The following is a 25,656-nucleotide window of genomic DNA, read 5'->3' as shown; positions in this document are numbered from 1 at the left end:
GGAGAAATTGGAACTCTTGTATGCTGTTTGTGGGAAAGTAAAATGGTACAGTGATATGGAAAACAGTATGCTGATTCCTCAAAAAATTAAAAAGAGAATTACTATAAGATCCAGCAATGACACTTCTGGGTATATATCCCAAAGAACTGAGAGCAGCATCAAAGATATATTTATATACCCATGTTCACTGCAACATTATTCACAAGAGCCAAGTGATAAAAGTAACTCAAATGTTTATCAACAGACGAATAGATAAAAGGTGATATATCCATACAGTGGAATATTATTCAGCCCCCAAAAGGAAGGAAATCCTTTTGAATGCTACATCACAGGTGTCCACTGAAACCATTATGTTAAGTGAAAGAAGCCATCACAAAATACAAATACTGTATGATTCCACTTATATAAGACCTCTAGCATAGTCAAATTTAGAAAAACAGAAAGTATAATGGTGGCTGCCAGGAGCTGGAGGCAGGAAGAAAGGAACAGGGAGTTTTATAATGGGTACAGTTTCAATTTTGCAATATAACAATGTTCTGGAGATCTGTTGTACAACAATATGAAAAAACTCTTAATGAACTGTATACTTAAAATTATAAAATGTATAAATTTTATGTTGTGTGTATTTTACAATAAAAATTTTTTTAAAAAATATGCTTCACTACATCCTGACAACTAAAACTAAAATCTGGACCCCAATATTCTTTAAACCATTCCTTCCAAAGGAAAACTCTATTATCAAATCCCTCCCACTCACCTTCCAACTCACCTTCGTTTGGGTGCCCTAATGAAGAGCTCACAGAGGAGCCTGCCCTGCTCATCCTTATAGTCTCGGATGGTATTGTAGAGTTCATGGCATACAGCAATCTATACATAGTAAAAGGTTTAAAAAAAAAAAAATCACCAGAAATCTGAACAGAAAGCCAGTGTAGGTGTAAGGATTATCCATTAACAAAAACATACCCATAAAAGGCAAGTAGAGAAGAAAATGGACAAATCCCCAAGTTCCCACACAGAAACTCAGGTCTGAACTATGCTGACATCATCTCCTTATTTAAAAGAATTTAACTGATTAGGGGCACCTGGCTGACTCAGTCAGAAAAGTATCCAACTCTTGATCTCAGGGTTATGAGTTCAAGCCCTACATTGAGCATAGAGATTACCTAAACAAAACTTACAAAAAAATTTAACGGATTAAACATTTTGGTATCTTTCCCGAGATTTATGCTACTCATGATTGTTCTTTTCTCCTTAGCTAAATCAGTTCATATCACTCTCTCGGTTAAAATCATCCAAAAGAGGAGCTTCCCACTACTGACAGAATAAAATCTAAACTCTAAACGCTGACCAGAGTATGTAGGGTAACTACATACAGTGGCTGGGCAGACTTCACCCGTCTTCTTCCTCTGGACCATCTTTCTGTAATCACAACACAATAAACCCATTCCTGACCCAGCTCCTCTTCATTGGGTCCCTCTGCCTGAAATACCCTTCCCTAGTACTCTATAGGGTCACTGCCTTCCCATTACAGAGAAACCTCTCAAGTTTTGGGCACAAGTAACCCAAATAACACAAACTTTTTTTCTTAGCATTTATCATTAACTAAGAGTACTTTATTATCTATTTGTTCATCTGTTTACAGTCTGCTTCTGCCACACTAGAATCTAAGCTCTTTGTGAAAAACTGGCTTGTCTTACACGCAGTTATATCCCAACCATCAGAATAGTGATTGCTTGGCATTTGATAAGCACACAGTTATATGAATAACATATAACGTGAAGTACCTATATTTTTTTCTTTCCTTTTTGTCAAAAGGTAGAAACTTCCAGTTATTATAAATAAACACTGGGGATGTCGTGTCATGTATAACACGATAACTATGTACAACACTGCTATGTATATTTGAAAGTTGTCCTAAGAGTAGATCCTAAAAGCTCTCATTATAAGAAAAACTATACTTTTTTTGGCCATTTAAAGGAGATAACAGATGTTAAACTAATTGTGGCTTTAGTTCACAATTTATGTTGGTCAAATCATCGTAGTGTACACCTTCAACTTATATAGTGTTATGTCAATTACATCTCAATAAAACTAGAAAAAAAAATTGTTCATATTTCTATTATGGTGTTGGCCATTCCCTGATCTGTAGAATTCCTAAGCCCATTTGGTTATTTTTAACTAGAATTAAGTGCTTCATGAATAAATAAAATCTTTAAAAAAAATAGAATTAAGTGCTTTGGCAGATCATACTTTTAGGAAACATCTTTTAATCAAAACACAAATAACTTTATGCAAATTTCTTATTCTAAATGTATTCAGAGTACTTTGAGAGTTCCTAATATTTATTTTATTTTTAAAATGTATTACTGAGTGGCACCTGGATGGCTCATTCGGTTGGGTGTCCAACTTTTGGTTTTGGCTTAAATCATGATCTCATGGTCATGGGACTGAGCCCCATGTAGGAATCAAAGTGTTCAGCGTGGAGTCTACCTTTCCTTCTTCCTCCTGCTTGGCCCCTACCGCTGCTCACACACTATCTCTAAAATAAATAAATGAAATCTTTAAAAAAAGTATTATTGCAGTATACCTGACATACAATGCTATATTAGTTTCAGATGTAGAAGACAGTGATTCAATGGCTCTAATACTGTTCAATGCCCACCACAGTAAGTGTAGTCCCTATCTGTCACCATATAATGTTATTACAACATTGCTGACTATATTCTTTATGTTGTACTTTTCATCTCTGTGACTTAGTTTTATAACTGGAAGTTTATACCTCTTAATCTCATTCACCTATTTCACCCCCCCCCACTCACCATTATTTCTTAATATTAAATTATAACTGTTAAGACTGTCGACTAAATACGTACTATAAAAGAAAGAGTAAAGATATTAAGCCAGAGGAAAAAAGTGGTGAGGCCTTGTGTATTAACTGCTTATCATTAAAGGAAGAGTAGGAAAAGCAGGCAGAAACTATGTGATGCAAGTTACTCACAGGATCTACAGTTGGAAGATTGGACAGTCTCCTCCTTTTCCTGCTGGGGCCTGGTGTGGATACAGAATGGTGCCCGTCATCAAAGTCCCCGCTGACACTACTGGATGGGGAGGTAGCTCGTCTTCTCTTGGAACCCATGGAATCCAACTTCTTCTATAAGAAATAATCAGCCATGTTCTTATACTTAAATTTAGACCCTGCCACTAAGCCCTCAGCTAGCCACTTGCTACCAAGATTCTGGTTCACTTAGGAGGATATTTTAACTGTTGTAAAGAAACTTAACTATCAGTTTTTTTAGTGGAAGTTCTGGACCTTGTTGCTTCAGCCCCTTCACTTACCAGAATGCTACACTTTCAATTTAGATGGGGCAAATTCAACAAAAGTAAACCAATTTATATGTTACCAAGTTTGAGTGACCCAATAATGCCCGGTCCCAAACTTACCCCTCACCAGACTTTAAAAACCTACATGTAGTGGTACACCCGTGTGGAGGTACTGATTCCTCAGCCCCTGAGGCAGCCAGGCAGGCCGCAGGGACAGAAGCCCCAAGGCAGTCACCTCTGGAGTCAGCAGCTTCATCTGTTTTCCCCAGTGTGTCTAACAATTCTGATCATTTTCCAGGTGGGCCATGATGTGGAAAAAAGTAGAAATCAGTGCCTGAGGCAAATGAGTAGTGCCAAAGTGCAGGGGACAGAGGACAATTAACCTCTTAACATTTTAGATCAACTCTAAAACTAACCACCGAAAATGAATTTTCTCCATTCATTAAAGAAAGCCACAAGACGGGATCCCTGGGTGGCGCAGCGGTTTGGCGCCTGCCTTTGGCCCAGGGTGCGATCCTGGAGACCCGGGATCGAATCCCACGTCGGGCTCCCGGTGCATGGAGCCTGCTTCTCCCTCTGCCTGTGTCTCTGCCTCTCTCTCTCTGTGTGACTATCATAAATAAATAAAAATTAAAAAAAAAAAAAAAAAAGAAAGCCACAAGACAAACCCCTGGAAAACACTTAATGTGACTTACCATACCTATGTCAAAACAGTAAGACTACTTTGAAACTTTTCTGCCAATCAGACTGACCTCCTTTTCAGTTATATGAGGTATTCCATTCCTAAGAATTTTGGAATCACAGCTTTAAGTTTCAGCAGATGATTTGGAATAGTACCTCAGAGGTGAACTTTTAGGTCCTACTTGGCCTTTCAGAAACACATATATATTTGCTGTCAAGTAGGCTGTCTAGTAACTAATGTAAACACAACTTTACAAATGTACACATTTGACTATAATACAAAAAAATGCAACCACTGAAATGATATGCTACAGCTAGAGGGAAAAGGGTATATACCTGAGGTCCTATAATTCTTATATAATTTAACAACACTACCAAGTAGCATACTGTGATTTCAAAGGTCCTTCTCTAAAGCTAAACGAAAAAACTGATCCCAGTTTCACTCATCAACATTTAATTTCAGTAAACTAAGACAGCAGCAGCTGAAAGAATGGGTTGCTAGTAGTTACGGAGAGAAAAACTGGGGAGCTCTGGGAACTGAGAGGAGCAAAACAAACCAACATATAGAACATTCTGGTAACCAACTTAGAAACAAGAGGAGCCTCCTATCTCTTCCTCAGAAGCATGGTCCACATGACATTTAAAAACAGTCTACCATAACTATATTTCTTTCTCTAGGCTTTGGTTTGTTACACAGTATGTTAGTTTGCAATTGGCTACAACTGGCTAAAAAGGTTCAAAGGGCTTAGGCTAAGGACAGCCAAGTTTTGGTGATTTTCTTTTGTAAAAGGTTGATAAACTGGTCTTAATTCATTAAAATGAAGAACCTAAGGACCAAACCTCAGTATACAAGCTATGACGAGGACACAAGTGAACATGAGGAGGGAATCTTTATGGAAAGGATAACAAAATTTAAGAAGAGTGGAAGGGAAAAGGCAAGGAAGGACAGAAAAGAGAAAAGGTGCAGATGATCAGTAATTTACCAGCTTTACCAGAGCACAACCAGCGCCTCGAAAAGCCAGTCTCCTCATTATGTCTGAAGGCCAAGTGAAGCCAGTGGGAGAAGGCAGGGCTTTAGAAGTGCTGATTCAGTGTTAATATATTCAAAACTGAAAGAGAAGAACAGGCAGAGAAAGGGGAAATAAAAAAGAAAGGTCAGAAGGAGTAAAAATGACTACGAATAGATAGAAAACATTCAAGTAGAACTGCTAAAGAAAGATAAGAGAACTGGAGAAAATAGCCATATCAGTTCTCTCGTGCCACACTGCTGCAAAGGCTCAGGCACTAACAGTACCTGACATTTCTTTTAATTTTAAAACAAATGCTTTTCATATGCTTAAAGATGTCTCACTGAGATTCCTTTACTCACATGGAATGACTGTCAATTCCAGGAATGAAGCATGCCTGCCCAAATGCCCCCTAGTCAATAAGAGCAGAGTTCAATCACAGAGCTGGAATGGAGAGTGAACACATGTGGAAGGCTCACATGTGACACCAAATGTTGGCAAGCTGGAACAAACCAAGAATGGTTCATGTGAACAGTCTGGAAACCTCCTCCCCCCTACAAAAAATTCAGAGAAAGACATTTCTTTCCAAAAGTCCTACCAGCATTAGAAAGACAACACTCACAGGTTTAGAAAGATTAAAAACAAAGCCTCTGATCATTTTGGCAAGTGATCAAAATTACTACCTTCATAAATAACCCACTGAAAAACATATGACAACAAATTGTAAATTGTTAGTGCGTGTGTATTCTAGTTTAGACCATAATATACAAAACTCCTTAAATCGTTAACTTTCTGTGATAAAGCAAGAAAAAGAGGCAACTTAAGGGTAATTTTCAATTATTTTCGTATCCAAAGGACACATTTTTAAATGTATTTTGGAAGTTTGTCAATAAAGTCAGTATTGCCAGGTAGGTGGGAGAGGCAACAGGACTTGAGCTCAGAAGACTGGATTCTGAGTCCTAAGTACTCCGCTTCGAGTTATCTGTTTCATGTTGCTTGAGTCACAACCTCTCAGAGCTGTTTCTCCACTTCTAAAATGAGAAGTCAGGTGTGCATATATCTGCCTTAGAGCACTGGGACTGTGATATGTACACGAAATCACTTTGAAACTTCAAAGCACAACAGAGAACTTTCAACTCTAGGATTAAATGCTCCTTGGGACCAGTTAATAACATTTTATTCATTTTTGTAGCTCTGGCTTATAGAATAGTATCTGGTATGGTATGAACAATCAATTTATCTTTTTAAATAAAGGTATTAAAAGTGGGACATTAAAAAAAGCTTGTGTGGTTTAAGAGGACTGTGGGCAACCCTTCAGCAATTTTCTCCCCATGAAGAGGAAATACATTCTGGAGCTCAAATATAAATTTTAAAATGGCACTGATTACAGCTACATGTGCAAAAGTCTGACAACCAGTAACCTGCATTGGACACTAAGGAATAACCTTAAAATGTGCAACTGGGAAAATACTCATTTTAGCCACACGGTATATTTTGATAGTACTAAAAGTTCTCTCCTGTATTTCTGATACTCAATACTATAACACATGCATAGAACAAGAACCTTGGAAAACAATTCAAAGGGGGGGGGGGGGGGAGGGAAAACCCCACATAATTCTAGAAAAAAAAAAAACCACCTTAACATTGGCATTCACGGCTTTCTGTATTTTTTCTATGCCTTAGTTGCCTTTTTTTTTTTTTTTTAAAACCGAAGTGTTAAACCATATCTATAGTTTTGCAACTTGTTTTAAACTCTGGGTTCTTCCAAAAGTCAACATTCTTCCACAGGATGTTTCAAGGCTTGTTAACAGCCCATCATATAGACATTCCAAATTTACTGAGCTTGGAGTTTGGGGTAAAATATCAAAATCTGAGGTATTTTGTACACCCAAAGCCAAAGAAGGCAATCAACGCCCTTCCATTTATCCACACGCACATTTGTTACTGTTTGAAATTGGAACTGCTTCTTCAAAAACACTTTCCTTCCTTTGAATCTTAAAATACAAGCAATCTGTTAACAAGGAATAAAGCAAAATCATACTACTCTGAATGGAAAAACATCACCTCAAAAACCATTTTTGAGGAGCCCTAAATTATTTTTAATAAAAATTAATAGGAATGTCTTCTATTCCAACATATGCTTCTATAACCACAATGGTAATTTCTATACCTGCTATACTGTGCTATTTCCCACTTGTTTTTTTTTTTTTCCAGTATTTCTTCCACATTTTACCAATCTTTATTTAAATCGCCAATATCTTCTCTATCACAATAAAACTACGCTTTCGCTAGAAAATTTTAAGAGGTGGAAAATTATTAAAAACCAGGAAACGTACAATTTTAAAACCTCGATTTTCCGTGCCGCTGCAGAGAAGACACTTCAGTATCTAGCCTCTAGTATAAATACAAGTCTCACTCATATACACACTCAGTCTGAACACAGTCATCTAGAGAAGGTAAAAAAAAAAAAAAAAAGATTTTTTTTTCACACTAGTTGAGTTTGCGTCAAGAAACAACAACAAAAAAAGGAGGCCCTGACCTGTGAAGAAATGAAAGACTTTCCGGACCTGTCACTGGTACCGGGACTAGGGAAACGTTGACAGCTTGGAGGCTGTCGGCGACGAGGGCTCGGCCGGCCGCCGGGGCGGGAAAGAGCGAGCGGGAGCTTCCGGGCCGCGGCGCGCCTTTGTCCGGCCGGCAGGGCAGGTGCGGCGAGGCTGCCTGGCCGTCCCGACGCCCGCCGCCGCGCCCCGCCCCGCGCGCCCAGCCCGACCGGCGCGTCCCCACGCCGGGGCGGGGCCTCCGCCGCTGCTCCCGCCCGCCCGGGCCCACACAAAGGCCCGGCAGCCGGCCGAGAGGGAGCGGCCCCGCCCGCCCCGGGCCCGGCCTTACCCAGCCGCTCCGCCGCCTGCAGCCCCGGCCGCGGTCGCCGACCGCCGCGCCCCGCCCCGTGGCCGCCACGGCTGCTGCTATTGCTCCTCCGGCTGCGGCCGCCGCCGTCGCTCCAGCACCCGCCGCCCTCACCGCCCTCACCCCTCCCGGTGCCGCCGCAAAACCAGCCCTGCGGCCGCCAAGCGAACCCGGCTCCGCACGACACTGCGTGCGCGCGCACGCGAGCGGGCGGCGGCGCGCTTTACGGCGGTAGCGTCGGTGCGTGACGCTCGGGCTTGGCTGCCTGCGAGTCACACGTGGCCGTGGCGGAGGCGCGTTGTTGCTGCTGCTGCCGCCGGTTACGCCTCTGCGACCGCCGTTCCCGCTCCCAGTATGAAGCGACCGAGTGAGTACGGCCGGGGAGCGGGTGTAGAGGGGCCTGTCTCTGATGGTCGGCGAACCGTCGGGGCGGTCTTCTGAGGGAGCGGGGGAGCCTGCGGGCAGGCCGTGGCGCGGGTCCGGAGGAGAAGCGAGTGGGGGAAGGCCGTCGTCAGCCGCCGGCCTGTTGTACGAAAGGAAGACAGCAGTGAAGGTCACTGGGGCGCCTGGGTGGCCCAGTGGTCAGGTGTCTGCCTTCGGCGTAGGTCACGGCCCCGGCTTCCCGGGATCGAGCGTGGGCGCCCTGTGAAGCGGGGAGTCTGCCCCTCCCCCTGCTCGTGTTCTCTCTCTGTCAGATATGTTTTAAGGAATTAAAATCACGCCAGATTGTCCTGAGTAAACCTGTCCAAGCGGGCAGGTTTAAAGTTGCGGGCCGAGCCTCTTCCCTCTTCGGCCATGTTGAGGTCTGAGGCGGGCCGCTGAGATCCACTGCTCGGTCCTAACTTGTGATTTGTGGCGTAGGACGAGAAGGGGCTGCCATCTGGGGGTCTCCTGCTCTGCTGTGCGGTTTCAGTCTGTTAGGGAAAGAGTGAGAGAGATTCTTTGAGATTTTAGAATGGCCTGTGTTTGTAATCCACCACATGTGATTTTTAGGTTTGAGCGTTAATTGCTAAGTAGGGAAAGGGACGTGACCCCTGAGCCCGGTGGCTAAAAACCAAACGGATCCTTTGTGTCTAATCCTCTTGTGCTGGGTTTCTTTGTAGAGTTAAAGAAAGCAAGTAAACGCATGACCTGCCATAAAAGGTATAAAATCCAAAAAAAGGTAAGTGTTGTGCTTGGAACACCCATGTTCAATATAATGCTGAACTGATTTCTGCTCCACCTTTCGGGCACAAGGAGGTTTGGATTAATGTGATTTCATCTTATAGAATTGAAGTTAATTACACTCCATGGGCACAAGTTCTTAGTATAGCTGTGGGAAAGTGCAGTAGTTTGGTGATAAGTCTGCAAACTAATCAACCAACGTGTTAACCTCTGCAAAGAGTCTCCTGGTGACTGTTTTGCTGTTGTGTACATAAATGTTTGTTTTCTCTCTGGTTACAACTTAATTTTCTTGGCTTATTTTACAGGCATAACTACTTTTAGCTAGATTGGCTAGTAAATTTTACAAATGAATAAAAATTTTTATTATAATAGGTTCGAGAGCACCATCGAAAATTGAGGAAGGAGGCCAAAAAGCAGGGTCGCAAAAAGCCTAGAAAAGACCCAGGAGTTCCAAACAGTGCTCCCTTTAAAGAGGCTCTTCTTCGGGAAGCTGAGCTAAGGAAACAGCGAGTAAGATATGTTATAGCTCAAACTCTGAACAAGTGATGCGTGGGTATGTGGTTTTTGAAAGTAAAGTAGCACCACATTGGTTTGGCTCACTCATTTCTCTTATGGCTTGGATGCAGCTCGAAGAACTAAAAGAGCAGCAGAAACTTGACAGGCAGAAGGAACAGGAAAAGAAAAGAAAACTTGAAACTAACCCTGGTGTTAAGCCATCTAAGTTGGAACCTGTGAAGGAGGTACGATTAAGTATCTTTATGACTGAGGGCAGCCCCGATGGTGCAGCAGTTTAGCGCCGCCTGCAGCCTAGGGCGTGATCCTGGAGACCGGGGATCAAGCCCCACGTCCGGCTCTGCATGGAGCCTGCTTCTCCCTCTACCTGTGTCTCTGCCCCCCCCCCCCCCCCCCCGTGTGTGTGTGTGTGTGTGTGTGTGTGTGAATAAATACTTTTTTTTTTTTTAAAGATTATCTTTATGACTGAGAATTCTGACAGAAGTAAAAACATACCCAGGGCAGGGGATGCTGTGCCTTGGGCAGAAAGACTATTTTGACTCTTTTTTACTTAAAGAAATGTCACTTGCAGTGCCCCTAATTAGCCATGGAAAATGGAGAAATAGGTACAGCTGAAGTGCTAACTTGGTGTCCTTTTTCCCCTGTCTTTATCTTGCAGGAATCTGGGCAGTGCAAAGCTAAGGACAAACCCAAGTCAGGCAAACAGAATCCAAAGAAGTTGTATTGTCAGGAACTTAAAAAGGTATTTTAGTCTAGGTCAGTGTCTAAAAATGGTAATGAGGTTGAAAAGACTAGAGTGATTCTTTTTTTCTGACACCAGCCCTATAAATGTGGAAGTGGAGTTCACTTGAGATAGATGAATCAGCAAGTTGGCATATCCTAGTTTTAAAAGTTTTTATTCTTTGTTTATTGTGGTTTATCCTATTTAGGGCCTTTTCTGTTTAGCTGCAGGAAGTATTCTTAAAGTTTAAAATTTTTGCACAGGAGCACTTCCTATAAGCATGACTGACAGAAATGGTACTTTGTGTTAAGTAACATGTTGATAGTGGTTTCTAAAATAGATGAAGATACGTCAGAGCAAGCAGCGTGGGGAAAAAGTGCTGTTGAAACCTAAGGGAAGGAAGACAAGGCAGTGTCTTGGCATAATTGTTCCCCAGAACCCCCATCCTAAATACCCGTTTTTCTAAGCTCACTTCCCTCCATTAATAGAACAGGACTGCTGGTCAGCATCTCTCAGCAGGGCCACAGGGCGTATCACACTACATAATTCACTGTGGAAGGGTTGTATATTCAGACAATGGAGATATTTCTACTTTTGAAATCCATTTTGTCAGGAGTCCATAGGCTGCCAAGCAAACCTATGTTTTACTTTCCTGTGAGAAATGAACATGTGAACATTCTAAATGCCAAAGTGAAGATCAAAGATCTAACTCTGAGTTCACCCTGTTGCTAAGTGGAAAATGCCACTGTACTTGTGTATGGAGGGTGTTGCCAGAGCACGGGATATTTCTTTGATAGTTTCTGCTTTGACAGGTGATTGAAGCCTCAGATGTTGTGCTGGAGGTGTTGGATGCCAGAGATCCTCTTGGTTGCAGGTGTCCCCAGGCAGAAGAAGCCATTGTCCAGAGTGGACAGAAGAAGCTGGTACTTGTATTAAATAAATCAGGTGAGCAGAAGAGATGCCTTTTATGTTCCATATGCACTAGCGAGGTATGAGGAAAACATGTGAGCAGTCTGATTTTCATTGAAGACTGATAAGATCCAACTCTGACCTCAATAAACCCAGTGCATTATGGTCTTGTTACTAAAAGCAATGCTGGGCAATGGGATTGAGGTATTTTCTATAAGTGACTAACAGGTTTCTACTTTTCTCTTACTATTTACTACTTTGCCATCTTGTCTTATTTAAGACTGTAAGCTTCTCTACTCTGCTTACTCATTAATCTCACATACGGAGTGATGGTAGTTTGCCATATTCACCATATCCACATAATGTTCACATATGATAATATTTATATAAAGTGTGTTTAAGGAAGTATTGGTTTGAACATCAGGGCCAGGAAAGCCCAGAATAGAGATTTCATGAAGCAGAATGTAAAATGGCATCCGCAGTTACTGTTGGGGCCAGTAAACATGGCTGTTAACCTGAGAGTAAATTCTGGAAACACAGATCTGCTGTTAAGTTAGGGTCATAATCTACTGGTTGATTTAATTCTGAAAAGGTGAGCAATGCAAAGGGTAACTTAAGAAATATAGGAGGGTAGATACCAAACTGTTAAGATATAGGCAGTGTGATAGGGAGCTTACTCTCTTCCTATCTTCCATCTAAATTCTTTTTAAAAAACTGAAGAGACAGAGTAAAATCCAGTTTATCAAATATTCATATTTATCTCAATAAAATAACCAAATTGGAGCATGTGTCTTGTTCCTAATCCCTCTTAGATTTGGTACCAAAGGAGAATTTAGAAAGCTGGCTAAGTTATTTGAAGAAGGAATTACCAACAGTGGTGTTCAGAGCCTCAACAAATTTGAAGGACAAGGGCAAGATAATCAAGGTACGCTTTACAGTCAGTGGTGGAAAGTATGGTTCTTTCAGATTTTGAATGGCTGAAATATGATGAGCATACAAAATCTTGATTAAAAAATGAGAATTTATAAGATCCAACTCTGATTTCATCCAGAGATAATCTGAAAGATAATAGAGTGGTGATTTTAATAGCTGGGCTCTGGAGAGATTGCTTGGGTTTTATCTGGTGGGTTATCAGAAGTAGTTTAATTATTTGTAATTTTAGCACTTGAAGGTCAGGAAGAGAACTCCCTTCAGAAGTGAAGTCTGCGTTGGGAAAGAAGGCCTTTGGAAGCTTCTTAGAAGTTTTCAGGAGACTTGTGGCAAAGCCATTCAGGTGGGAGTAATTGGTGAGTTTCAATTTAACACGCTTTATGTCTTAAGTGTCAAGGTTTTATTCATGTTAACAGTGTATGAGGTTGGTGCTCAATAAAGAGCTTGTTCAAACATTGAATTCTTGCCCGTTTAATGAAACACGCTCAGAAATTTTAATTCCTGCCTGTTCCAGTGCTGTGCACTGTAAGATTTGAATTAATCATCTTTTCCTGCTCTTTGATTACTTGTGCAAGAAATGAAGACGCTAAGATTGGTCTTAGTGTTGAAGTGAAGACACTCAGATCCAACTCTGATCTTGCTCCAAATATCAGGCAAACCTAAAATAAGGCAGTGGAAATTTTATAGTTACCAGTACATAATGCCTTTTGTTCTGTGGGTTTCCCATTTGTAGGTTTCCCAAATGTGGGGAAAAGCAGCATCATCAACAGCTTAAAACAAGAACGGATATGTAATGTTGGTGTATCCATGGGGCTTACAAGGTAAATTGAGTTCTTCCATAATTGTGCTATTTCATTATAGACGAGTAAACATTATTTTGTTTTGGATAGCTCAAGGAAGACCATTTTCTACTTTTTCTTTAGAGGTGTCAGTGCAAGGAAAGGGTTAAGTCAGTGCTAGGCTTAGGGAAGAATTGATTAGAGCGGAACAGCTCACATCTAGTTTGAAAGACAAGCACGTAGATTGAGAGAAGGGGAAGCTGCCTCAGAAGAAGGGATGCTTGAACCCAGTACTGAATCGAAGTCAGTTATTTGGCAGGGAAATTTTTATGGCAGAGGAAACAGCATGTGTCTAGGTCAACTCAGAGGTTATAAATACAGTGTTTTTCTTTAGAAGGGGAGGAGCACTGTTAGAGTTTCAGATAAAACATGAAGCAAATGATGATAAACTGGATCTGACAGACTGTGCTGAGTTTGTTCAATCCAACCCTGAGCTTCGTGTTCTTCATCCTTCAGGTAAACCAGTGCTCCCATCGGTTACTGTCCCTCTTTTTCCAGGTACATGCAGGTTGTCACCCTGGACAAACAAATCACAGTTGTAGACAGTCCAAGTTTCATTGTGTCTCCAGTTAACTCTGCCAGTGCACTTGCTCTGAGAAGTCCAGCAAGTATTGAAGTGTTGAAACCAGTGGAGGCTGCTAGTGCCATCTTGTCCCAGGCTGATGCTCGACAGGTATAAGAACCCAGTTCCCTTGAGCTCCATGATCTCTTTCATCATAAACATTTTTAAGTAGAAGGTTTTCAAGGTTTTTTTTTTTTTTTTTTTTTAATACTATATCAGATGAATAATGTCAGTTTTTCTTTTTTAAGGTAGTACTGAAATTTACTGTTCCAGACTTTAAGAATCCTCTGGACTTTTTTACATCACTTGCTCAGAGAAGAGGACTGCACCAAAAAGGTGGAAGCCCAAATTTAGAAGGTGCTGCCAAACTGATATGGTCAGAGTGGACAGGGTAAGACTTTTTTCTGTTGGCATTTTGAGGATCACATGGAATGAAGGAACTAATTATTTACAAATCTTGTTTTTAAATCTAGTGCCTCCTTAGGTTACTACTGTCATCCCCCTACATCCTGGACTCCTCCTTCACATTTAAATGAGGCCATAATGAGAGACATGAAACAGGGCCTTAACCTGGAAGAACTGGAAAAGAACAATGCACACAGCATACACAGTAAGCAAGTCTTGTGTTTACTGTCTTCATTGGCTGAGAGGCCAATAAAAGGTCTCTGTTTACATGACCTGTGTTCCTTCCCTAGTCATCAGGGGCCCTCGTTTAGCCAGTAGCATCCTTTTCCAGTCTTCGGGTCTGACAAATGGAATAATAGAGGAAAAGGACATACCAGAAGAACTGCCAAAACAGAAAGAGAAAAAACAGGAGGAGGGGGAGGACTGTGATGACCTCGACAGCGACCAGGATGGTGTTGAAGTAGCAGCTAGTGTAAGTATGTTGCATGTGAGTGGCTTAATCTAAAGTAAATTTTCAATGTTTAACAAATGGGAAGGGGCTGAAGGGACAAAGTAAACAGTTCATAACAGACTACAAGAAATCCTTCAAGTTTTAGGTATTTAAGGCTTGAAGTCATTAGTCTTAATTTTGTCTGCCCTATCATGTGTACCTTCAGAGTCTTTTTCCAGTTATTTAATTTCTTGGATTAATGAGCAGGTAAGGGCTACTAATTATGTACTGTTTCTCTTTGTCCCACAGGAAAAGAGTTCAGAGATGTCCGGGGCGGAAGAGGCCTGGGAGGCACCACCTGAGGAATCTCAAGCAGGTGGGGCATCTTGGGTGGAAAAGGAGGGATTTACTAACAAAGCAACATGATGTGGAATTGCCGTTTTTTTGTTTTTGTTTTTGTTTTTTTTGACCTCACTTTTTATTTCCTCCAATATAGATGGGTCAGCATCACCTTACATCTCAGATAAAATGGCTGAAGAGGAAGATGATGCTTATGACTTCAGTACAGACTATGTATAACAGAACTTCTCCCTTTTATAAGGTGGTTTTTAAACATTTTTGAGCTACTAAGCTATAACTGGACCAGTTACAGTGTGATGTAAAATGTAAATTTTGTGAATATCATGTTCTGTGTAAATTTTTAAGACAACTCCTTACTTATACAATGAGCGGATAGAAGTATAATTACTTGGAAGCAAAAAAATGAGATACCTATTGAAAAATGTAGGTTTCACTTTATTAACAGATCAGACCACAGGTTAAGGTTACAAAATTAAAACCAAGCAGCAGTGTTGAACTAGCTGTACCAATCCTGTCAGTCCATTTACCTCTGGTCATTCAGCACGGTAGTAAGCAAACACTTGTTGATAAGGCAGATGGAGACATTTATAGTCTATCTGGGAAGCCAACTGTTAGACGGGGTAGTGTGTCCTCTTTACCCAGCTGAAACATCCCTCTTTCCATGGGTTGCTGCAGATAGGCATTGAAGCCTTGCATCTGTTACTGCCCACACATACTGTCTTCCAGGATTTCCTGAGAAATGCTTACAGCATAAATTATGTTTTATTTTATATTTGAGATCTCCATATGTCTTCGGATCAAGCTGAATTTGCCTGTTGGGTCTGGAATATACCATTTTTCCCAGATCTCAGAATAGGAAGCAGTTCTTCCCCATGGCTTAAAGTGACCATTCCAGTGGAGTAACTTGGCAGCCTTTACAAACTGGGGTGAATATCGTTTTCCAGCACTGGAACCTTCCATTGAGAGAAAAAAAAAGCCAAATGTTTGTACTAGTGCCAGTACCAGTCAGAAATAACTGTACATCAAACTGCAGAAAACTTTTTTTAATTTTTTTTTTTAATTTTTTTTAATTTATGATAGTCACACACACACACAGAGAGAGAGGCAGAGACATAGGCAGAGGGAGAAGCAGGCTCCATGCACCGGGAGCCCGGCGTGGGATTCGATCCCGGGTCTCCAGGATCACGCCCTGGGCCAAAGGCAGGGGCTAAACCGCTGCGCCACCCAGGGATCCCTAAACTGCAGAAAACTTAAAGGAAACTGGATATATCTCATCTTGAGCATTGTTTTTCAGACGAGTAAATCTTTAATTTAATCCTTAATTCTTTTCATTATTATTATTTTTTTTTTTTTGACTTACCAAGGTGGCGGACATTCCACATGGGGTCAATTGTAGAGTGCTGTTGATAAAATACGATCAGCAGAGGAGGTGTTGTGGTGCTGCCAGCCAATGTTCTGCTATACAGTCCCTCTCTTGGGACAGATGACAAATGTAAGCTGTTAGTGGAAAATCCTGACAAATTCCTCTTAGATAAGAAAGACCCCGAGGGTTGAAATAAGAGTCTTCACAGTGTAGTCAGCTATATACTTACTCTACATTGAGTTTCATCCATTTTTCCAGCTGGTTAGTTATATTCTGTTTTTTCCATTCTGTTAAGTTTGCAACAAAAACTCCAGGATTAAATGAGCATGTGCTGGCTTTCATGGAAAGTTTACGAATTCTTTCCTTCTTATAGTCAAGATAGCCAATGTAATTGTACTAAAACACAAATGGGATATATGTTTATTGCTTCAAACAATGAATATATAGTAATAGTAAAGAAAAATCTCATTAATTAGATTAGCAAAGGGCTCTAAGGCAAATAAAACTGACATCTGGGATTCTGAGTTGGTATAGAAACCTAGAATAAACATACTGACCCATATGTTCAAGGAAGATTAGGTTGTCAAGTTTATGAACCAATTCGTAGAAAAGCCTTGAATTTTGGCATGGACTAACTGGGGAATGTAAAATGCAGGAGAGAGGAAGAGCCTCCCTGATTTTGCTGCCTTCTCGCCATTACCCTGCAGTATGGAGCGTGGAGTATCTGTAAAGATAACGAATAAGTAATTCACCTGATTCCCTGCTCCACGGATGACAACTTTTGTAGAGGCTGAATCACAATCTTCTGAAAATGCAGCTGCATGTCCTGGTTTCAGTGGTGTATTATAAAGTGTAAGAATATCCCCTGAAATAGACAAAGTTTTAGATGCCCATTCCTCCCACTTAGGATGACCTTTTATAGGATATTGTAAATAAAATTAACACAACTGCCCACACTCGACAGAGAACAGCACCAATGGTGACAATCTTTGGTACCTTGCACAATTACATCATCATCCATATATATGGCCTTCTTTGCACTGGGAACCAGAACTGGCAAGTAGAACCTTGCAAAGGTTAACTGGGAAAGGAAAAGGAAAGAGACATTGACGTAGGATTCATCAGTGGCTATGCCTTTTTTAGAAGCTTCCCCCCCCCCCCCAAAAAAAAAACTCCCAGAATGCTCTCCATACCCATGCAGGAGAAGATAGCTGAAGGTCTCTTAGAACTGCCCAACCTTGGTCCCCAAAGAGCTACTTACAGTGTACCTAGTTACCCAGCCATTTCCTAAAAACAGTGCTGGACAGTCAAAAGTTTGTCTTCCCCCCAAAAAAACTTAATAGCATACTGTTGATAGCTTATCTAGAATATGAACAGTCCACATGTTTTGTACGTTACGAATTATTGAAAACTGCATAGAAGTGGACCCTTGAAGTTGAAATCTGTGTTGTCCTAGAGTCAACTGTACTCCCAAGAACCAACAAGGATGCATGGAACTCACTGGTTTTATGGATTCTCCCTGGTTGGGATCCTCCTTTACTTTCCCATCCAAAAGTTTAGTGTCAAAATTCACAATTTTGTACCTGATGTTTTTCAAGGTACTGCTGCTGAGCCAGGATCTGATGAAAATAAAGCATCAAATTTCAGTTTTCTATAACCATATCCCCAAACTACAGCCTTTTCTTTGATCGCTGTTGAGGGTATGCCCATCAGAGTCACTGCCTGAACCAAGATTCTATGGTGATGGCTAGTGCTCCCACCAGGCTCACACTTGGGACCAATGCTGTAGAAAAGCACCCTGTGGAGTTGAGAACATCCCATCACTACATGTGGTCCAACTCTTGTCTCTCCAAATATGTGGTAAAGAAAAGTCAAAATATGGTAGTGAAAGCTAATTATCAATAAAAAGTGGTCATCACCCTGTTATTACACTCATTAATTCACTGTAATAACTTATTTTTCCACCTGAGTCTAAGGTAAAAAGTCCATCTTCTCTAATATACTGCTTTTTTTTCCTGTGGCTATTGTAATGCATTATTTGTTTTTACATTATTTTAGATGATTTCAGAATTTTCATGGGGAAAACGGTAATTTTCACAAACTAAACATGAACCATGTAGAAAATAGCCACAAGGACAGAATGTTTTAGATCTTTGACAACTCTTAGCTTATTAGACAAGATATTTGACTAAATTTCATAAATCTGAATTCAAGAGCATTTTTAAGATCTTGTTCACTTTAGGATTCTATGATTAGTCACAACTGTAGTAAGAAACATCTGCTGGATGGTTACGTTCTTAGTGTTTTTTACATATTTTCTCATTTGCAACACAGTAATCCTCTAAGTTGGGTGTTTTCACTCCATACTTAAAGATGTGGAAATAGGCTCTAATCACTCTGGGCTAGGATGTGGATCTAGTATCTGCTCACTCCACCACACCACTGTGCCACTGCTCCCCCCATCCCATTCTACTCTAGACCTACTCAAGGTATGAGATAAGGAGCTTGTAACAGGATGTAAATTAACATATTGCTGCTTTCACAGAGAGACTCTTCTTACCAAAACCTTATCAGCTTGAGTTAATGTGTGTATGGCACAGCTGATTCACATCTTGGCAACATGTTTATGATACAATCACATGGGAAAGTATATGCATATAGAAAAAAACGTTCCCCCTCCCCCCCCCCCAAAAAAATTCCCTGGATTGGCAGCTGGCCTATTCTAGAGCATCCTAGAATTGAGCAGAATTGTCAGGCAAGCAGAGCTCACCGAAGATGATCTGCTGTACCATTGAGTGTAACAATGTAGAACATCACATTGGAGCGAGTATTGTGCTGAATGCTGTTTATAGCTGCAATGGCCCCTCCAAGCCTATCTTCAGATGCAGCAATGATCACAGGAATCTCCTCTTCTCTCCCGTCTACAGCTTGTCGGGGAACATTTGGGACAAAGTCTATAGGCTGAAACCCCACAATTCCTGAATCTGTAAAGAATACACACAAGGAAGGTATTGTGTTATCATTTCATGAGCTTTTAATATAGAGCCCAAGAACTGAAAAGAGGTAAGGTGAGGATGATACTTCCCTCATTTTCCCCTCATTACAATGTGAGAGGCATATAACCCAGAAACTGTTTTCCCATGTGTAGCAAGGCTTCTGGAAAAGCAGAAGCATTAAAAAATTGGTGGCCTGAATTCTGATACACTACTGGTGGGAATGCAACAGAATCCTTCTAGAATGTATCTTAGTTGGTATCAAAAACTTTAAAAGAGAGGAGTGCCTGACTGGCTCAGTCCAGGGAGGGCGGGGGGGGGGGGGGCATGTAACTCCTGATCTCAGGGTCATGAGTTCAAGCTCCACATCGGCTGTTGAGATTACTTAAATGAACTAACCTTAAACAGGTATGTGACCTCTGACACAGAAATTCCCCTTGCCTCTCTTAAAGACAAAATCTGAGAGGTTAAAGTCACAAATTCGTTTATAATTGTAAAAACTTAGAAACCGACTAAACAGTTATTTTTCAAACTATGAATTATGTCCCATAAGTGGACAGGAAATCAGTTTCTCGTGGGTCATAATCAAAATTAAGTAGGAAAACCGTTCCTGAATTAGAATAGAGCCCTGAATTTGAAAAGTATCAGACTGCATCACAAAGCAACTCTACTGTTTTGTAAGTGTTCCTTTTTGCCCTTCAATATGTATTTATTCGTTTACATTCAATGACCACCTAATATATGCAAGGCATTATCTAGGCACTGAAGCTGGAGCCATGAATAAAAGACAAATCCCTGGGCAGCCCCGGTGGCGCAGCGGTTTAGCACCGCTTGCAGCCCAGGGCATGATCCTGGAGTCCCGGGATCGAGTCCCATGTCAGGCTCTCTGTATGGAGCCTGTTTCTCCCTCTGCCTGTGTCTCTGCCTCTCTTCTCTCTCTCTCTGCATCTCTATGAAGAAATAAAATCTTGAAAAAAAAAAAAAAAGACAAATCCCTGTCATCATGAAGCGTAGATAGACAAAAAGTAAATACACATGTATACTCCTGCTATATATGTAACACATTTCTTGGTGGGGATACCACTGATTCACTGTACCAAGACTTTTTCCTATGGATTCAAACTATGTGGTATTAAGATTTTATATGAGGGATCCCTGGGTGGTGCAGCGGTTTGGCGCCTGCCTTTGGCCCAGGGCGCGATCCTGGAGACCCGGGATCGAATCCCACATCAGGCTCCCGGCGCATGGACCCTGCTTCTCCCTCCGCCTGTGTCTCTGCCTCTCTCTCTCTCTCTCTCTGTGACTATCATGTGCATGGAGCCTGCTTCTCCCTCTGCCTGTGTCTCTGCCTCTCTATCTCTCTGTGACTATCATAAATAAATAAAAATTTAAAAAAATTAAAAAAAAAAAAGATTTTATATGAGGAGTATCTACCATCATGGTGACTTAAAATATCGGGAAAACATGTCACATGCAGTTTATGTAGTGCATAATCTTGTAACAGAAAAAAATACACAGGAAAAAAACCCAAGAAGGTACTACACCAAAATTTTAATAATTTGGTAATGAAATCATATAGAGTACCTCCTGTGCACCAGCCATCATCTAAATGCAGAGAAGATAGAGTGAACAAATTCTTGTGGAGCCTGAATGCTCTTAAAAATGTTACCACCAGGAGCATATGTTTCTTTATGTACATATTACATGTGTGTGTGTATATATATATATATATAAATACTTCTTGTTATAAAACAGTACTCAGTGAAGGTCAAGGGAAAGCTATTAATCTTTTCTTACTCTGGTCAACTACGGTGGGTGGCAACCCCAAAATGATTTTTGACAAACATCCTGAAGCTTCACACATGTCTCAAAACCAGAGCCAGGAGCAGTATGGAGAATTAATTTAAAAGAACTGATGATGGAATTATGCAATAAAGTGACTTTTTAAATCAGTTGATAGGCTTGATGGTTTTGTTTTTCTACCACAGTACCTGATACTGTTGTACAGGTTCAAGGAAAGTAACCATACTGACGCCTGTAAACAGGGCAGGCATCCAAGATAAGCATCACTCACCTTCTGAAGCCCTGTTCTGCTGCAGTGTGGGTAGACAGCAGCCCACAGAGGCTCCTCTAAGGCCTCTGATTTGGTGAATTGGTGAAAAGGTATCTGCGAGCAGATCAAACCCTGGCATCTCCCAGATCTCCCCAGACAGGGAGAAGGGGTGGGGGTGGGGCTGCAAGAGCACAACGAGTACCACACTTCTCCCTTCCCCAGTCAGGCCACTTTTATCAGGACAAGAAGAAAACTTTTTCTTTAATCTAGTGATGTACCAGGATGTTGGGATACACAGAACTCCAGGTCCTTGATAGATGCCAAGGCATTAGTAAGGCTTCACATACCTGAAACCTCATTCCTTAGCAAACTGCTCAGGCCCAGGAAGTTATGGTGCAAAACCAGTAAGAAGAGAGCAACAGCCAGGACCAGGATGATGATGTTTACTGAAATACAGAGGAAAAGCCTGCATGACATCTCTTTACCTTTTGAGCAGCTGTAAAAACAACATAATTTGTAGAAAAAGCATACCTTTACGGAATGACATCTTTTTCTTCTGTTTTATATAAATGCTAGTTTTTAACCCTACAAGACAAAAGCAAGCCCCCAGTCAGTAGGTACATGAGAATGACCATCGAAATGCCTCAACACTTTTATTCAGGTAGAAACATACAGTATCTTCTGCCAGAAACTCATTTTGAATTAACAGTTTCCAAGAACCTAACTTGAGACCTGAATTTTATGTGGTAGTCATGATAATACTGGGAGAAAGTCTTGTACATTAGATGTCACCAGATGAAAAGCAAAATAAATTCTATCGAGGAACACCTGCTGACTACAGAAATATTTTCCAAATGAATTTCTATTCAAGATTCCTAATTAAATTAGACATGGACTTGGTTATCTATGATCAAGTAACCTGAGATCAGCCTCATTGGTACAAAACGACCCTGTTCTGAGTTGTATCCCATCCAGCTTTAACTGGAATTAAAAAAAACATTTTCCAAATTCATTTAAAACTACAGAAGGGACGCCTGGGTGGCTCAGTGGTTAAGTGCCTGCCTTTGGCCCAGCGCGTGATCCCTGGAGTCCTGGGATCGAGTCCCACATCGGGCTCCCTGCATGGAGCCTGCTTCTCTCTTTGCCTGTGTTTCTGCCTCTCTCTATGTCTTTCATGAATAAATAAAATCTTTTTAAAAATTATAGCAGAAAGGGGCACTTGGGTGGCTCGGTTGAGTGTCTGGCTCTTGATTTCAGCACAGGTCATGATTTCAGGGCTATAAGACCAAGCTGTGCAAGGAGGCTGCTTAAGATTCTCTCACCCTCTGCCCCCCTCCCCCTAAAATAGCAGAGAAACGGTAATTACAAAAATGTACAAAATCCACTTTTGCTTTCAAAAGTTTAGGGTGCTATTCTCAAAAATTAAAAATCTGGTAAAAGAGAAAATGAGCTTTCCAGGGCTTAATCGCTGTTGGGTAACTACTCATCTCTTCATAAAGCAGTATCTAATACTGTCATCTGTCTGTGGCTTGTGCTCACCTCATCTGATGCCTTCGCTTAAAAAAAAAACAAAAACAAAACATAATAATAGGGGCACCTGGCTGGCTCAGTCAGTAGAGACTGCGACTCTTAATCCCAAGAGTCTGGGATATAGAAATTACTTAAAAAATTAAAAAGAGAAATTTAAAATAATAATTCAGTGGCAACAAGACTGTGTGGAACTAAATGAAGTGATCAGATCAGATTTCTACAACATCTCTGGGTAATGTTTCCTTAAAAGATTTTATGCATCCAGGATATTATGATCCTACTTCTGAAACCTTTATACTTTTATGCTTCATCCTCCCTCATGGGAGTACCTAACATTTTTACCTAAGGCTATTAACTCCACAAAGCACTTTGAATTATAGCATATTTCTAAAGTAAAAGTAAGTCTGAATTAATTTCATTGTTAGTATGTGCCTATGAGGCACTTGATTTCTCAAGGCCTTTGAAAAAAAAAAGAGAAAAAAAGAACACCTTTCTTCTTTTTTTTTTTTAACTTGCTAGCTATCTGCATTAAGACCCACATTCTTGGCAGCTGTGCCCATTTTTTCTGCTTTCCCTTTTGTTAAAATGTCCCATGAAAGGCCATTCCACTGATACTCTAACATAACCTCTAATTGTTTCCTTAGTGCAGCATCAGCAAACGCTTTCCCTCTCAGTTGGATCACACTCATCATATTATCATGCTCTTCTATCTTCCAGTTAATTAAAAGCAACAACAAAAAACTACTCCCCTCACCCTAGCTGATCCACAGACCCATTTCTGTGTTCCCCCCTTGAAAAAATTTAATATGTAGCTCCACTCGCTTTCCTTCTCTCCAACCAGACTTCTGCCCCTACTGTTCCATTCAAACTGACCTTGTTGAGGTCGCCAAAGACCAAAATCATCTTTATGTCCTCTTTATCATCCCCTCAGAGGCCATCTGTAGTTCACTACACCCCCTCATTTATGAAACTATCTCATTTCTCTATTTCTTGATTTCTGTCTTTCCAGACTAGAATGTAGGCTCTATGAGAATAGAGACCCCAATGAAACTACTGATGCATCCTCACATCTGAAAAACATGACTCTTATTAGGCATGTGATATTTGTTGAATGGTCTTGTAAATATGACCAACGGTGGTTCTCAGCTCAAAAAAGAGAACACCATCTTTGATAATGGTTGTGAAAACACATTTCAACATAAGGACCAACATGGATTCCAACAAAGATCTCTCTCAAATGGAAATGGACAGGCAATTTCCTCTTCTCACCATATGTTAGAGCTCCAATACCCTTAAAGCCTTTGCAGCAACTGCCACATCGTGAAGTGCATTTAAAAAGGGATAACGGGGATCCCTGGGTGGCGCAGCGGTTTGGCGCCTGCCTTTGGCCCAGGGCAGCGATCCTGGAAACCCAGGATCGAGTCCCACGTCGGGCTCCTGGTGCATGGAGCCTGCTTCTCCCTCTGCCTGTGTCTCTCTGCCTCTCTCTCTGTGTGTGTGACTATCATAAATAAATAAATAAATAAATAAATAAATAAATAAATAAATAAATAAATAAAACGCAGGGAAATAAATAAATAAATAAATAATAATAAAAAAATGGATAACGCAGGGATGCCCAGCTGGCTCAATCTCAGAAGCCAGTTACTCTTGATCTAGAGATTGTGAGTTCGAGGTTGGGTGTAGATGTTACTTAAATAAATGAAACTTTAAAGGTGGCGGACGGTAACACAGAGACAGGTCTATTTCTACATACAACAGAGAGTCTATTAAATAGTCTCTGCCAGGCCTAAAGGTGGAAAGGCACTTTCTCCTGCCTTCATCTGGCTAGCTCCTGCTTGGCTTTCAGGACTCAAGGGGGGAGCCTCTCAAACCCCACATTCAGCGGCACCTGCCCTGAGCTCCCACATCTCCCTGGCCGCCCAATCCCATAATAAATCTGTCACTTATTCCTGGGGTTATGCCACTGTCTCCCCTAACACGTCGTGGGCTCTGTGAAGGCATGAGCCCGGTGCTGGTCACAGCAGTACCCGAGGCCCGCTGCGTGCACAGAGCAAGGCGCCGTCAATGTGCGGACTGTATGAATGAGCGGCAGCCTGTGCCTGGAGCGCGGAGAACCCCGCCGTCTGCGCCCCCGACACGCGACAGAGCAGAGGCCAAGCGCCACCCGGGATGCACAGGCAGGGTCTCCCCGAAACACGGGGCACCCTACCTCGCTCGGATAACAAGGGAGAGGCACACCCCAGTCCTGAGAGAGGGATGGGTCGGGCCTGGGAGGGCCTGGGAGGGCCCGGTGCAGCCGGCGAGCCAGCCGCGCTGCCAACGTGGGGGACTCTCCGGGAGGGAGTCGCTCCCAAGGCGGTGCGAGGGGCGGCCGAGCGCGGGTCCCCCCTAAACTGCAGGGGTCAACAGGGCGCCCTTCCGGGACGCTCCGGAGGCTCCCCCGGGCCCACAGCCCCCCGCCCCCCGTTAGGTCCGGCCGAGCCGTTCCCCTCGGGCGCTCCCCCGGCCGCCCTTACCTGCAGCTGGAGGAGGAGGAGCCACCGCCCGCGCCCCGGCCCGCCCCGCCAGCTCAGCGGCCGCCCCGCAGGCCGGGGGGCCCAGCTCGCCGCCGGGCCGCCCGCCTGCCCTGCACTCGGGACCCAGCCCGCCCGCCCGCTAGCTCGGCGGCCGCCGCGCAGTCCGGCCACCCGCTGCCCGCTGCCCGCTGCCCGCTCCGCCCGCGGGAGCGCGGCCACACAGGCGCCGCCGGGCAGCCCTGCCGCCGGGGTCCTCGCCGAGGAAACACGGTCGCCATGGCGACGGGGCGCGCGCCGGCAGCCGGTGGGCCGCAGCGGCGCCGCGGAGGGCGTCTAGCAGGGCCGGGGCCTCGGCTCCCGGCAGCCGGCAGCGCGGACGGCGAGCCCTCCCCGGGCGCGCGATGCCTCCTCGCGGCCGCCGCCCCCGCCCCCGCCCCCTCCCCCGC

General features: G+C 42.5%; 3 protein-coding genes and 3 non-coding genes across 54 annotated transcripts in view; 4 read left to right on the top strand and 2 right to left on the bottom strand.

Annotated features, from left to right (window-relative positions):
- The window catches only part of PBRM1 (polybromo 1), a 120,809-nt gene extending 112,760 nt beyond the window's left edge, over positions 1 to 8,049 (bottom strand). For 6 of the 48 annotated variants that reach the window (XM_072720827.1, XM_072720847.1, XM_072720852.1 and 3 more), the window contains exons 1-5: positions 7,549 to 7,766; positions 7,346 to 7,456; positions 4,986 to 5,111; positions 2,999 to 3,151; positions 770 to 867 (exon numbers count right to left, since the gene is read on the bottom strand). In XM_072720827.1, coding sequence (XP_072576928.1) covers positions 770 to 867; positions 2,999 to 3,151; positions 4,986 to 5,033 — 299 coding nt within the window. In that variant the 5' untranslated portion in view covers positions 5,034 to 5,111; positions 7,346 to 7,456; positions 7,549 to 7,766. Of the gene's footprint in view, positions 1 to 769; positions 868 to 2,998; positions 3,152 to 4,985; positions 5,112 to 5,371; positions 5,512 to 7,345; positions 7,457 to 7,548; positions 7,767 to 7,901 lie in introns of those variants that run through there. The other 42 variants (XM_072720839.1, XM_072720856.1, XM_072720858.1 and 39 more) reach the window with 28 other exon arrangements.
- GNL3 (G protein nucleolar 3) lies at positions 8,022 to 16,462 on the top strand. Its single transcript, XM_025986601.2, has 15 exons — positions 8,022 to 8,286; positions 9,023 to 9,081; positions 9,456 to 9,593; positions 9,710 to 9,823; positions 10,255 to 10,338; positions 11,130 to 11,262; positions 12,039 to 12,151; positions 12,389 to 12,512; positions 12,890 to 12,977; positions 13,494 to 13,668; positions 13,806 to 13,948; positions 14,031 to 14,167; positions 14,253 to 14,434; positions 14,702 to 14,768; positions 14,889 to 16,462. Exons 1-15 carry the CDS (start codon positions 8,274 to 8,276, stop codon positions 14,969 to 14,971), a joined length of 1,653 nt encoding a protein of 550 aa, XP_025842386.2. The 5' UTR covers positions 8,022 to 8,273; the 3' UTR covers positions 14,972 to 16,462.
- LOC112913344 (small nucleolar RNA SNORD19) lies at positions 11,304 to 11,380 on the top strand. Its single transcript, XR_003233672.2, has one exon. It is a non-coding gene; the product is annotated as a small nucleolar RNA SNORD19 (small nucleolar RNA).
- Positions 12,198 to 12,279, top strand: LOC112913348 (small nucleolar RNA SNORD19B). The gene has a single exon (XR_003233675.1). It is a non-coding gene; the product is annotated as a small nucleolar RNA SNORD19B (small nucleolar RNA).
- Positions 13,362 to 13,438, top strand: LOC112913345 (small nucleolar RNA SNORD69). Its single transcript, XR_003233673.1, has one exon. It is a non-coding gene; the product is annotated as a small nucleolar RNA SNORD69 (small nucleolar RNA).
- Positions 15,167 to 25,342, bottom strand: GLT8D1 (glycosyltransferase 8 domain containing 1). 2 transcript variants are annotated; one of them, XM_072720883.1, is made up of 10 exons: positions 25,211 to 25,342; positions 21,693 to 21,746; positions 21,509 to 21,607; positions 18,886 to 19,099; positions 17,617 to 17,734; positions 17,112 to 17,196; positions 16,868 to 16,980; positions 16,345 to 16,511; positions 16,113 to 16,225; positions 15,167 to 15,705 (listed from the first exon to the last, which is right to left on the bottom strand). In XM_072720883.1, the coding sequence occupies exons 2-10, from the start codon at positions 21,706 to 21,708 to the stop codon at positions 15,515 to 15,517; spliced, it is 1,116 nt and encodes a 371-aa protein (XP_072576984.1). In that variant the 5' UTR covers positions 21,709 to 21,746; positions 25,211 to 25,342; the 3' UTR covers positions 15,167 to 15,514. The 2 variants fall into 2 exon arrangements, with proteins under 2 accessions (XP_072576984.1, XP_072576985.1); XM_072720884.1 differs by lacking the exon at positions 25,211 to 25,342 and adding an exon at positions 23,961 to 24,177.
- Between the last annotated feature and the right edge of the window lie 314 nt (positions 25,343 to 25,656).

The sequence above is a fragment of the Vulpes vulpes genome, chromosome 9, assembly GCF_048418805.1.
Source record: "Vulpes vulpes isolate BD-2025 chromosome 9, VulVul3, whole genome shotgun sequence".
Taxonomy (NCBI): Eukaryota; Metazoa; Chordata; class Mammalia; order Carnivora; family Canidae; genus Vulpes; species Vulpes vulpes.
Note: the sequence above shows the minus strand (reverse complement) of the source record. Positions and strands in the feature narration are given on the sequence as shown.

Bases quoted from the DNA above. Each gene is read 5' to 3' on its own strand.
- GNL3 (XM_025986601.2), top strand. The intron at 12,513-12,889 runs GTGAGTTTCAAT...TCCCATTTGTAG, and splicing joins CATTCAGGTGGGAGTAATTG to GTTTCCCAAATGTGGGGAAA. The intron at 13,669-13,805 runs GTATAAGAACCC...TTCTTTTTTAAG, and splicing joins CCCAGGCTGATGCTCGACAG to GTAGTACTGAAATTTACTGT.
- GLT8D1 (XM_072720883.1), bottom strand. The intron at 17,197-17,616 runs GTGAGTTCCATG...TTCCTTTCCCAG, and splicing joins AGGGAGAATCCATAAAACCA to TTAACCTTTGCAAGGTTCTA. The intron at 16,512-16,867 runs GTGAATTACTTA...TTTGTGTTTTAG, and splicing joins TCCGTGGAGCAGGGAATCAG to TACAATTACATTGGCTATCT.